Raw genomic sequence first — 13361 nt, 5'->3', positions numbered from 1 at the left:
GTCAATAGGTATTGATGATGGTGGCGGCGCAGAAGAAGTGGGAGAAGAATTTCGAACGCTCATCGAATTTCAACTTGCTGGCCGGGAATGGGTGGCTTTCAAGGGTGGCTGGCTGCCTGCCTTCCTTGACTGAGACACAATCAAAAACTCATCAAATATGAATTTTTCTGCCATGTAATTTTCACCATTGAAATGCGAGATGGTGATGGCATTTCCGACAAAACATAAAAGACGTGCTGCGAAAGCCTGATCAGCAGTAGCAGCATCCTACGGCTGCTAACGACAAAAAGTCGCACACTCTCTCACAATGAAAACGATGTGACACTCACTGTTCGCAGATAAATTTCAGTTACATTGAGTCAATTGCACTTTGTGTATTTTTCATATGATTTGCATGTCACTGCATTCGAACTGGCTCACTCAGTCACCTCCCCTACCCCTTCTCTATCCTGAACGCTCACTTGCAGTCATTGAAAATGAATTGCAAGTGACTACGAAATGTGGTAAAATGATGTTGCTTCCACGCTGCCACTGCCACTGCCACTGCTGCTCCTGTCACATTAACCACCACTAAATTTCTGAATAATTCACAAAACCGCACAAAGAGCGACAAAGTGAACTATCAAAAGATGGTAGAAAATGTCATTAAAGGAACCATTAATATTTGAAGCTACCGTGTGGGTTGTGGCAAATTTAATATTTTAATGGGGCTCAAATGGGTTGAGGTTGCCAGGTTTAACTAAACTCAGGAGATATCAAAGAACTCTCCCAGAAATAGCTATATTTTTTTTAAATCGGCATTTATACCCTTGGATGTGAGAAAAATTGTCACAGTTTACACATCATGTTAGATTCATATTTAAATTGCCTACTTTTAGGCGTACGTCTCACAATGTGCCTCATCGAAATAATGGTTTTACTTCGCCTATGAACAGCCTTAAAAAAGTGTAAACAAAGCCACGTATTCTCTCTCGATTTTCATTTACCGTTGATTTGGCAGGGCAAGAGCATACTACATACATACTAATGCATATATTATGAGCAAATCTGTTTTATATTATGAATAGTCAACCACTACCCATACAAAGTTTTGATTGTGTATGTCTCACATACATGAATGCCGCGAGAGTAACTCTCCCACTCTCGGTAAACGTCGTGTGTATTAATCCTATGCCAAATTGAAGATCATAAATTCAAGCGACCGGACCACATACATTATTGAATGCTGAAAAGCGGCTGCTGGTCTGCAAAGCAAATTTGTAGTTGGTAAACAAACGAGCAGTTATGATGGCCAGTTTAGTGATCGATGGTGAGTTTCATACACAAACAGCCCGATTCTGAATACTCCCCGGGAGATTATTCCCGGGGAGATTATTTTTCCCGGGAATAAAATCCTCCTATTCTAAACAAACGGGGAGAATGGTAATAAGGGAGAGAGAATTTCGATTATTCGAAGTCAGCTGTTTTGCGTCAGCTGTTTTGTTTGGCTAACAATTTGCAAATATTTTTATGACTTCAAAAGCATAAAGTGATTAAAAATAAAAAAAGAACTATAAAAAAACAATTTAAAAATGTTTAGTGTTGCGTTTGTGATGCTAGCTGATGCAGAAAACGCTGAAGTGCAGCAGCAGGAGAAAAATATGCAAAGGATAGAAAGGAGAAGGTTACGCGATGCCATCAACCCACTTGAGTTGCCTCAATCTTTGTAAGTACATACATGAATAAACTATTATTAAATTTTATTTATTAACAAGAATCTTACTTTTCAAAGATTTGAAAAATATTATAGGGTAAACAAACCGGCATTCAAGTATCTGTTGGGCGTGTTAACTTCCAACATTCAACCTAAACGTAAGTCATTTGCAGTTTCTCCTGTTGTGAAACTAAGTGCGGCTCTACGCTTCTTTGCGGAAGGCGGGTACCAAACAGGCATAGGAAAAGATTGCGACGTGTCTGTGGCCCAGTGTAGTCTTAGCAAAGTTCTCACGGAAGTCATAAATATATTTGAGAAACATCTCTGCCCAAAATGGATAAGGTTCTGCAGAACGGAAGAGGAGAAACGTAAAATTGCTTTAGCGCTTTATATAAAGCATGGCATTCCGAGCGTTATAGGATGCGTTGACGGAACACATGTCCGCATTATTGCTCCCTCCGCCAATAAGCACTTATATTACAACAGGAAGGGCTACTATAGTTTGAATGTTATGCTGGTAAGTAGTTTCGCTGATTGTTTGTGTTCAAGATATTCATCGGAATGATCAATAATTGATTTTTAACAACAACAAAAATTACAGGTGTGTGATCATGAGTTGAGGATTCAGTACGTGGATGCATCGCATCCTGGGGCGTGCCACGATTCATTCATTTGGAATACCAGCGAGTTGCGAGCCCACCTTGAGGAAGTCTATCGAACAGGCGGTAGTAAATATTGGCTCCTTGGTAAGGTTTTGAATGACAACAGAAAGTATTCACAAATTAATATTTTATTTTTTACTAGGAGATGCAGGGTATTCTCTAGAACCGTGGCTTTTGACCCCTCATAGATGTCCACAGGATGAATCAGTTGAAATTAAATTCAATGAAATCCATTCAAAGTGCCGCAATGTAGTTGAACGCACCAATGGCGTTTTGAAAAATAGATGGAGGTGCATTCTTGGTGCTAGGGAGTTGCACTATTCTCCTGAAAAAGCCGCAAAAATCACAAATGTTTGCTGTGCCTTGCATAATATATGCATTCATTTCAAATGCAATACTGACGTCAACGATGTTGAACATGTTGATAGTATTAGCATACAATATAGTGATAGTGATGTAGTATCCTTGGCCACGCAGCAGTATTTGTCGGTTGCCCAAAATATTAGAAATAATATTGGACATAATCTGTAGTAGATATTCCCCTAAATTTAGACTCAGACACTAATAAACGGCAATCAATCACTTATATATATTGCGACAGCCTAATGTATATTTGTAAATTAAAATAATAAAACATAGGATTAGTTATCACATAGGAATAGCATCACATTTTATTTTAAACAAACTAAAAAACAATTCAAAAACAACCAAAAAAAAACTCAATAAAATTCATGTTCAAAAACAAACAAAAAGAAAACACATAAATTCATATTCTAAAACTAAAAACAAAACTAATACTATTTACAGGTACGTTCATATGCACGTTTTCAGTCTGTGTGTATGTGTATATATATATATTCAGGTACTTTCTAGATTATTTTTCAGTTCTTCCAGTTCTAAGAGTCGGCGGTTCTTTTCAATTTTATCCTCCACTTCTCTTAGCCGCAATTTTTCCATAATTAAATTGTGCCTTTTCTGCTCTTTTAGTTCTTCCTTTTTGACTTCATAAAGGCGGTCAATAGAACGATACACCTTTTTTGAAATTTGTTGCTGCTCAATCATTGCATCCAACATACGTTTCTGAATGTCTATCTCTTCTGATAGAACGTCGCGAGCGGATGCCTGTGTATTGAAATGCTGGCCACTTATTTTAATTTTTTTCGCCGGCGGCTTTTGCGGAGTGTCTTCATTGCTGTGCACCGCAGGACATTCAGCCTCCTCTCCGTCTGGCTCTAGCAACTCCAGAATTTCATTTGGAAGGCGTTCTGGGTTCTGTATTGTAGAAGTGGAAGATCCTAACCCATACTTGATGGCCACACCTTCCACTGACTCCTTCATGCCAACCAAATCGTATATGGCCTCTTCGTTTGCAGAAAACTTCTGCTCCATGTTGGGGCCTCCACCAGTTCCTCTGGAGTATTTGAGGTTTTGTGCCGCCTTCTGCCGTACATACTTTTTTTGATCGGCCCATACCTGAAAAAGGTTTTGCATTTTTGTCATTTGTGCATTGTACAAATCAAATTTTGTGGTACATACCTTCTTCCACTCGGCAACACTTTTTGATGGTGGCCCGGCAGCATTTAATTCCGCCTCCAAATTGCGCCATACCCGGTTTAGCTCCTCTTTTCCTCCCTTAAACCAACCTCGCGCAATATCGCTATGTAATTGCATAGAGGTAAGCAGAATGTCTAACTGCTTTTTGTTTGTTGTTTTTGACCTGAAAGTAAAAATAAATGTTTTTTTTTTCATTTTTCATGAAAAATTTTAAATACTTACATTTTTTGGCACAACTCGCTTGCAATTTTTTGGCGGAATTATTCCCAAAATTCGTTATCACATTCGCCCTTTTATTGACATTCATAATACCTACTTTTTTCCCGGGGAAGAGTTTCCCATTTTCGAAGTTCATTTAGAATAAGGGAGAAGGGAAAAGGGAAAAAATTCCCCGGGAGATTTTATTTAGAATAGGGGAACAGGGAATAGGGAAAAAATTCCCAGGGAATTGTCATTAAGAATCGGGGTGAAAACTATGATTGTGTTCGAGGTGTGTTGAATTTCGCAGGGTTATATTTCTAACCCTGTTTTATACCCTAGGTTTCTTTGGACGAAATTCGTTTCAGGACATTTGGAGAAGTTATAAAACAGAGGAATTTAGACAATCAAACATTAAAAGTTGTTGCGTTCCCTTATAAGGCAGTGCTAGATTAAACGAAAACGCCACGTTGGGCGCCATTTGGTACCTGATGCCACTTAATCAAGAACTGTAGGAAAATATTGCTAAACGACAATAGCTCGCTGAATGTTTAATCGTTGAGCAATATATTACTTCGATTCCTGATAATTAAGCACTAGACGACAGATGGCGCCCAAATTGGACTTACACTTGAGTGTTGCGAACAAAAATGTATTATACCCTCAGCCATATGGCTAGAGAGGGTATACATCATTTGATTATACCCTCAGCCATATGGCTAGTTATAACCATATGGCTAGAGGGGGATATATCATTTGATACGGCCAAAACGTGCCTCAACGAAGTAACGTTTTTAGACCCTAGGTATCTTGGAAACAAATCCATTTCAGAGAATTTGGAGTCGATCTAGCGATGTCCGTCAGCCCGTCCATCTGTGTGGCTGGTGCGCACGATAACTCTCGAAAGGAGTTTCCGATTTGGTCCATCCTGAGCGAAGTAACCTAGCCCGCTAAACATTTATTCGTTGAGCAATACTTAGCTACAATACCTAAAATGAGGCACTTGGCATCAGATGGCGCCCATCGCGTCACCTTTAAACGTAGCCAACAAAAATTTATTTTTCATGATAACTTGAAGCAAAAGATTCAAAGTGAAGAAAGAATATATAAGAGTTAGCAAGTACCCAAAACTTCGTGGCCAAAAAACTCCACCTTAAAATTTTAGATTCATTCCAAAAGTTCGTGTTAGGCCATTTTAGTACTCAAAATGCGCAATTTGTTCAGTTTGACAACATTTTTGGATTAAAACTTAATATATCTTACTAAATTATCAGACTTTCAGGCTTCTATAAAGAGGGTGAGATAAAAAAACTGCAACAAACTCAAACGCCATAAATTTTACATTATTTTTTAATTTTATTGAATAAAAGCAAAACATGTCGGAAATAGCATCAAATTTTAGAATCAGTTTAGATTCTTTCGAATTGGTCATCTTTGGTACGAATTATGGCCTTCAAATGGCCACAGAAACCGTCACACGCTGCCCGAATGTTACTCTGCAGTATTTTAGCCCATTCCCGGCGAAGCGCTTGCTTGAGATGATCGATACATTGGCATTTTTTAGTGGCAACCTTGCTTTCCAAAATACTCCAGACACAAGAGTCCAACGGATCGGTAGCCGGAGATTTTTGTGACTATTGTGCGCTGGAAATGAAGCCATTTTGTAACCATTCTTGGGTGGCGTCTGCTGAGTGCGATAGTGCGGAGTCCTGTTGAAATGTCCAAAGGCTGTGGCCTAAATGTTTGCATGCCCAAGGCTTTAATACAACTTCCAGAATATTTTCGCGATAATATTCGGCATTTATTCTGATGCCATGGTCGATTAATACGAGCTGAGAGCAACCATCAGCAGTTATGGCGGCCCACACCATCACAATGGCCGGCGCTTGAGTTCTGGTGGCCAACCAAAGGTGCACATTTTCAGCTGACCTCTTTGGTAAGTAAACACGATCATCTTGTTTGTTTACAAACTGTTGGAAAAAGAATGTTTTCTCATCGGAGAAAATCACATTCGGCAGTTCACCACTTTCGGCCAAGCGAAGCAACTCTTTAGCTCTTTTGAGGTCTATTATATGTTCATCTCACGAGCCATTTTGGGCCACTGCGACGAGGGTTTCAATAAAGCCGCTTCTTTACTTTTCGAACCATTTCTGCTGATGTTGCTGATGATACGAGACACAAAAGATTTATTCACATTTAAATGCTGGAGTGCTCTAACGATAGCCACTTGTGGTTTTCCAGCCAAATATAAAGAAATCACACTAGCACGCTTGAATTCCATCGCGAATAACTTTTTTTCTGAAAAATTCTCTCCAAAATGCTTTTGTATGCTTGTGAACAATATAATGAGCTGTCACTGGAATAATTTTAACAGCTGTCGGGCGAGTGGCTTGGAAATGACAGCAGTCTGAAATTGCTTGCAGTGGCTTGGAAATGACAGCAGTCTGAAGTTGGTTGCAGTTTTTTCATCTCACCCTGTACACTCCGGCTTCACCTCTTTACCTCATGGTGTTGGTAACTTTCAGCATTTTTACCGGCCAAACTTTGAACATTTTTTATTTAGAACCAAATAATTTCAAAATCTCCTCTTGAATTGAAAATAAATGTATTGAATTTAAATCATGCTAATCGAAAATTAGACAACCAACCTTGATATTTCAAATAATTTTGAAGTTGGCCAATTATGTTCCCATTAATTTGAGGAATCCGTATAATATCCATAATATTTCAAGGGTATCATTAACCTAAACTATAAGGAAAATTATATTGCTGTAGGGTACCACGTGGTCGGCCGTACCTTTTACTTTTTATTTTTGAAAATTTTGCGGGGAAGGTTCCAGTTTTGCCCATCCTTGAACTCTATCTAAGTTCGATAGAAATTTTAAATAATCCAAAATTTCGATGAAATCTGAAACTCTCTTCGGGAGTAATTGTGCACTCAGATAGATAGACGGATGGACAGACGGATATTCTTATATCAACTCGAAATTTTCTGAAATTGTTTTCGTCCAAATCTTTAAGTATAAAAGTATGGGGATTGAATATTGGGTCCGCTTCCATTGTGCCATTGAAATCGGTTCAAAATACCGTAGTCGGTTGTACCTGGGCTGTAGCGAAATGAGAGATAAGATAGAATATTTTCTGCGGTGTTACATTGAATGTTAACTCCACGTTGGCCACCATCCGTCATATGGCATAATGCTTATATTAGAATCAAGGTTGGAGGATATGTTTGATATATGAAGGTGGTTTTTGGAAATTTGTACTTAGTGCGAGAACTGTGCTTAATGTTACTCAATATGGAATAATATGTTTTAGTGTCCCTTTTGGTGGCAGGTTTGCGGTAAAGAAGCGGTTTTGGCAATTGGTACTACAAGTGTACCAAAAGTACTAAATAGTGCTAGATTTGGTACAATTTGGTTTTGGGCGAGCAGATAGTGCTTGAAATCTGACATTTGGTATTAGGGTCGCTGTTGGTGTGTACCCTGGACAAATGGTATTAGATGAAGGAATAAAGCTGAAATTTAGGTCTTTGTTTATTTCTAGGCATGGAGACATTGAAAATATTTTGGATAAAAAATTGAATGTGGGTCCATTGTGCAATAGTTGTACCAAGAAGAATAGAACAAAATAAATTCTGCATTTTTAGTACCAAAAAGACGTTTGGAATGAATCTACTAAAATACAAAGCCATCATAGTCCAATACTAAATGGAAATACTAAATTTCGTAATATTTTTATAGAACCAAGTGCTAAAAGTTTGGCAAAAAATTCCAAGTTTTTGTAAGGAATTTTAGGTATTGATTTTTTAAGAATATATTTTGAAAGGATTTATTTGTCGAAAGTCGTGGCTTTTTTAAAGATCTTTCTAAGAGGGATTCTCAAACATATATTTTTTTTTTAGATTTCTAGGCCAAAAAGTTTAATTTTTAATATAGATTCTTTTATATACATTCGAATAATTTTATTCGAGGACGTCCTGACAAAAAGTCATTGATTCTTAGGTAATGAATACCCCAAATCATGAATTATAAGAAAATTTATTGCCAAAAATCGTGACTTCGAAAATCTTAAAATGAAAAAGTGCCTACTGGCAGAAACAGGTCAGACGAACTCAAAATACTAACTTTTAAACTATTTCGTTTTAAACGTGAAAACCTAATATCATTTGATACGGTCAAAATGTGCCTCATCGAAATGACGGTTTTAGACCCTGGGTATTTTTGGACTAAATCCGTTTCAGGGCACTTGGTTTCAATCTAGAGGTGTCCTTCGTACGTCCGTCTGTGTGTCTGGCTGGTGCGCCCGATAACTTTCGAAAGGATTATCTGATTTGATATAAACTTGGTACCTCGTGATATCAATGTCAGACTTAGATGGAGATTTTAGATTTTCAATGAAAATTTTTTTCTTCAAAGAAAGAGCAAGTCCTTAATAAAAGTATATCTTCTAGGGTTTAAATTGGTTATTTCAAGGAGTTACAACCACAATCATTAGCTTGTAATATCCTTCACCACACGTTTGTATTGCAAAATCGGTGGTTCACAAAATCCGTAAAATATGGAAGTTCCATTATATTGGAACTATGCATATATTAAATATTTTTAAGAAAAGACGGTATGGCTGGCTGAATGCTGATCACGGTTATGTGTAGTACTTCACGGATTTTCCGACGCATATATCGAGTTGTTGCAAACGGATTCACAAAGTCAATATGCCTACCATCCCATGGAGGGAAGTAGATAAACAACAATAGCTTATAACATTATTATTCCAATTAGTTGTTTCATGACTTTCTTGTTAGAACTCAATTATTCATTACAATCTCAAAGTATATACATACACCTCTCTATTTACAAATCCACCACATTCATTCTTTGCAACCCCAACCAATACAGCGCACACTGTTCTCAAACAAATAACCAAAATACTGGGATTTAATTGCTGTGAGTCATTAAAGACTGAACCAACAAAGATCTTCACACAAGATGATTTCATACATGTTGGCTGTTCTGATGTGTTGTATTCATACAAAGATAAATCAAACAAAATGTGGTGGTGGCCTTTGTCATTCTTGGTTGTGTGTTGTCTGTCGACTAACAACCATCAAACACTGCAGTGGACAGATAAACCAAATGCTGCTCCATACGTCAGATTGGCGGCGCTGGCTGTTAATCCGTCTGATAAAATTGGTTGTTGTTATTATTGTTGTTGTTTTTGTTATAAGCCAAGAAGGTGAATCATATGGTTTTGCTTTTTGTCTTCCGCCAAATATGTAATGAGCAAGTCAACGAGTGAGTGAGTGAACCATGTTTGGTGCCGGGTTTGGTTGTGTTTTGTTATTTTTTGGAGAATTTGTCTGTGTGTGGGGTCAAGGGGAAACGATTTTGTTTTTATTTCTTTGGATCTCTTCTGCGTTCGTATTGACTTAAGATGCTGAGATGAGCTGGGCTCTTTTTATTTTTGAAAAGAAAACAAGTTTTATTGTTTGGCTGTCATTAAGATGCTGATGATAATGGTATTGGTCGTGGTCGTGGTGGTGGTGGTGTTATTTCCAATAGGTAGTAGGTATCGATAAAGCTGTTGTTATTTTTTGGCTTTTTCGGCCAAAAGATCGTCATCATCATCTCCAACGATTATGGCCATTGTATTGTTATTGGGGGTATTTAATGATCTACAATTTTGGCACTGCATACACGAATAAGTAACTATTTTAAGATAAACTTTTTGTGTGCGTGTAACGATCTGGTCAACTGTGGCTTTGGTATTAACCGGTTATTTAATGGCTTAAGAATTGTTAGTATGGGCCACTGTGCCAGGGAGATGAAGTAGGTATTTGGAAGTTGCTTGTTATAGGTAGGTATTTAAATAAATTTATTTTTTTTGCAGATAAATCAAAACTTGTTTTATTTGGCATTCATGCCTATGCTTTGTGACAAAATAAGACTAGAATTTGAATAACGTTTATATCAAATGTATGTTTGAACGTAGAACTAGAAAAATTTATTTTGGCGCCTGAGGTGACCTTTTATATATAAATAAATGTATACATGCCGATTTAAGAATGTTTTAGGAAAATTTATTTATTTAGCTTTGCTGTTAGAACACCAAAAATATCGATGCCAATTTAATTTCAATACATTTAGGTTTGCCTATTTTATTGAAATACTTAAGAATCGATTAAATAATTTCGAAATTTTTCGAAATCTTCTGATGAAGATAGAATCATATAAATTGGAATAAGGTAGGCAATTTTTAAAAATAGAAAGAGAGATGATATTGCACACCGTGTACTATTGGGCGCCATAATGTAGATATTGGAAAGACAATAATACAAAGTATAAATTGATGGGTTCGAAAAAATCCTACGATGAATATATATGCATATACTTATGGCCTACTATAATATAGGTATTCAATGGGGTTTAAAGTAGTATCAAAAACTCTAATATTTTGCCACTATCGATTTTGTTTTAAATATTAAAATAAATTATTAGTAAAGAGGAATATAGAAATCGGATCAAAATATTCTAGGATATACATACCTCTGAAGACTACTACTTTTGTAATTTTTGAAGCAAAGGACATTTTATAAATTTATAGTTATCAGATTATGCCTTTGAGTAAGATTATGACGAACAGTAATTTCTATTTAACGATGCCAAAATTTTATTTTTTGCGAAGCAGTCATCTAAGTTTCTGTAGTCGGGACTGCTCACTCTGTGTCGTCGTTACGTATTACCTGATAATTATGTTATTTTTTATTGGGATAACCCGTTTCTTGTCAATATTTTTGAGGCACTGGTAATGCAAAGGAAATATAGTTTTCTTTACTAGTAATGATAAAAATGACGCGTGGGGCTTCCAAATGTTTGCTGGGCCAATGTTAATGCAATTTTTAGTATAGGTTCTATATGACAATATCACCTGATTCTCTGTATTTGGAATGTTTTGGTCCCAATTTCTCATGAATTCGGCTGTAATTTGATATGTTCGGAGTTCCTCAAAAAAATATTCTAAATAGATGTAGACCTAAAATTATGACCCTTTTTGGGAAAAGTTATGGTGCATAGTTTGGAGAGAATCATTTTGGCATTTTAAAAGAGTTATGATTACTAAAAATTCCAACATTTTGTGGACAATGAACCTGAAGAAGTGGGACAAAATTGTCAATTTCCCCACTTGACTTAAGATTGATATAAATAATACGATGTGTGAATTGTCAACCGAATCGAATACTCCCTGCATTTTATTTAAGATACATAACTTTTATAATTTTTAGCTATTTTGTGGGGGTGTTGTTATACCCTAACACAGACAAGTAACTCAAATTTGGAGAAAATTGGTTCAGATATAGCTATAGCTCCCATATATATGTTTCATTCGATTTGGGGTTTTAAGTCCCTCACATGCGTAATATGCACTCCAGAAAAATTTTAAATTTTATCGAGATCGGTTCAGATTAGGATATAGCTCCTATATATATCTTTGTACGATATCAAGTTTATTGTGCACCAAAAGGCTAATATCAGTCCAAATGGAACGAATTTTGACACTTACGACTGAATATATCCTATAAACGAGTATTTCAAATTCGACGTAAATCGCTTCTGATATAGCTATAGCTTCTATATATACTTTTTATGCGATTTGGGGTTTAAAGTCCCTCACAAGCGTAATATGCATTCCACAACAACGATAAAGATGCAGCTCCGAGATAGGTGTATCAAATTTTGTCAAGATCGTTTCAGATTTGGATATAGCTTCCATATATATCCTCTACCGATTTCGGCTTAGGTGTGCTCCAAATGGCCAATATCAGTCCAAATGACCTGAATTTTAGCATATCCGACCGAATTCAGAGTAGAAGCAAGTACATCAATTTCGGAGAAAATCTGTTCAGATATAGCTATATCTCCCATATATATGCTTAATCCGATTTCAGGTGTATGGTGCAAATAATGGCCAGTATCATGGAGTGAATTTCGGGACCTACGTTTCCATTTTGTGCAAATCGTCTCCGATATATATTTTTTAATATAATCCTCCTACAAGTGCTATTATGCACTCTATAGCAAAGTATAATTGCTCTAAAGCCAATGTTGATAGATGGTATGATCTACTTGAAATAAATTCTTTCTTTACTGAAGCTCTACTAAATATGCATATTGGTGTAGGGTATCATATAGTTGGCCCCGCCCAACTTTTGACTTTTCCTTACTCTTTTTTTTCCTTTTTTTTTTGTTTTTGGAATACCGACACATTTTTTTGGGAATAGAGATTTTTTTCCTGGTGACTTATTGTAAAATTTGATGAGCAATATTTTTGTCTTTGCATAGACTCACATCAAGTATGTACGACTTAAACCCTAGAATATATTTTTAACCCATTTCGTTCCGAGATTTAATTTTTATTTTTGTTTTTGAAAAAATAATTTTTTTGGGTATTTTGGACCCAGTGATGTCAAAAATTAATTCAAAAAATTTTTTCGAGTTTCTAGAAACCAGTCTTTTGTTTAAAATTTTACCCCTTTTTGTTTGAAAATGGTGTTTTTACTATTCGAAAAATCGAACAGAGGAACGAAATGGGTTAATATATATGAATTACAGGCGTTTTGGCAAGATTGAGTCCTGAGAACCTATAATATAATTTTAAGACAAATAATTGTATAGAATATTTTGACTTCCTACGATCACGTTTTGAGGGAGTTCTTAGCCATATTTCAAATAAGCGACAAATGACCCCTCTGTGGGATCTGTAGAGGGTTAATATTTCCGACCAAAATAATCTTCGTGTTGTTATCTGCAATATTGCCAAAGCCACTATATACCTAAAATCGAAGGATTCCAAAGAATCTTAATCTGAGAATTTTTAAAAATATTGATGAAGGGTAACTTTCCTCCTCTATTAAGCTTCCATTGAGATGTAAACTTTCAAAACACCGATACATGTGTCTTCTATTTTTGGCTCTACTTTTTTAAAGTGCTGAATTTTTCCTGCAATATTTTTTTTTTGCACAGTGTTACAAAGGCAGCAGCATTTGCAAAAAATTATTTTACATACTTCTCTCTTTAGATAACAGTTTTAAGTTCCACCCACCCTGTGCCGGTTTAATTCGATTGTAGTTATTTTCAAGGATTTAACAGTTTGCTAACATTGCTTATTGGAATAAGTGTTACTCCCATTTTAATTTCGTTGCAAAAAATACAAAGCTATTGAAAAACCAGATAAATCTACAACATGACACGCTTTTC

General features: G+C 36.2%; 2 protein-coding genes across 2 annotated transcripts; one reads left to right on the top strand and one right to left on the bottom strand.

Moving 5' to 3' along the window:
• Positions 1-1339: 1339 nt before the first annotated feature.
• Positions 1340-2945, top strand: LOC131804551 (putative nuclease HARBI1). The gene is made up of 4 exons (XM_059127581.1): positions 1340-1705; positions 1772-2210; positions 2295-2439; positions 2498-2945. The coding sequence occupies exons 1-4, from the start codon at positions 1572-1574 to the stop codon at positions 2884-2886; spliced, it is 1107 nt and encodes a 368-aa protein (XP_058983564.1). The 5' UTR covers positions 1340-1571; the 3' UTR covers positions 2887-2945.
• A 51-nt stretch (positions 2946-2996) lies between these two features.
• On the bottom strand, positions 2997-4376 carry LOC131804552 (uncharacterized). Its single transcript, XM_059127582.1, has 3 exons — positions 4132-4376; positions 3892-4072; positions 2997-3828 (listed from the first exon to the last, which is right to left on the bottom strand). Coding segments are annotated over exons 1-3 (798 nt in total). The 5' UTR covers positions 4134-4376; the 3' UTR covers positions 2997-3213.
• Between the last annotated feature and the right edge of the window lie 8985 nt (positions 4377-13361).

Source organism: Musca domestica, unplaced genomic scaffold (assembly GCF_030504385.1).
Source record: "Musca domestica strain aabys unplaced genomic scaffold, Musca_domestica.polishedcontigs.V.1.1 46, whole genome shotgun sequence".
Lineage (NCBI taxonomy): Eukaryota > Metazoa > Arthropoda > Insecta > Diptera > Muscidae > Musca > Musca domestica.
This window is presented reverse-complemented; position numbering and strand designations above follow the sequence as displayed.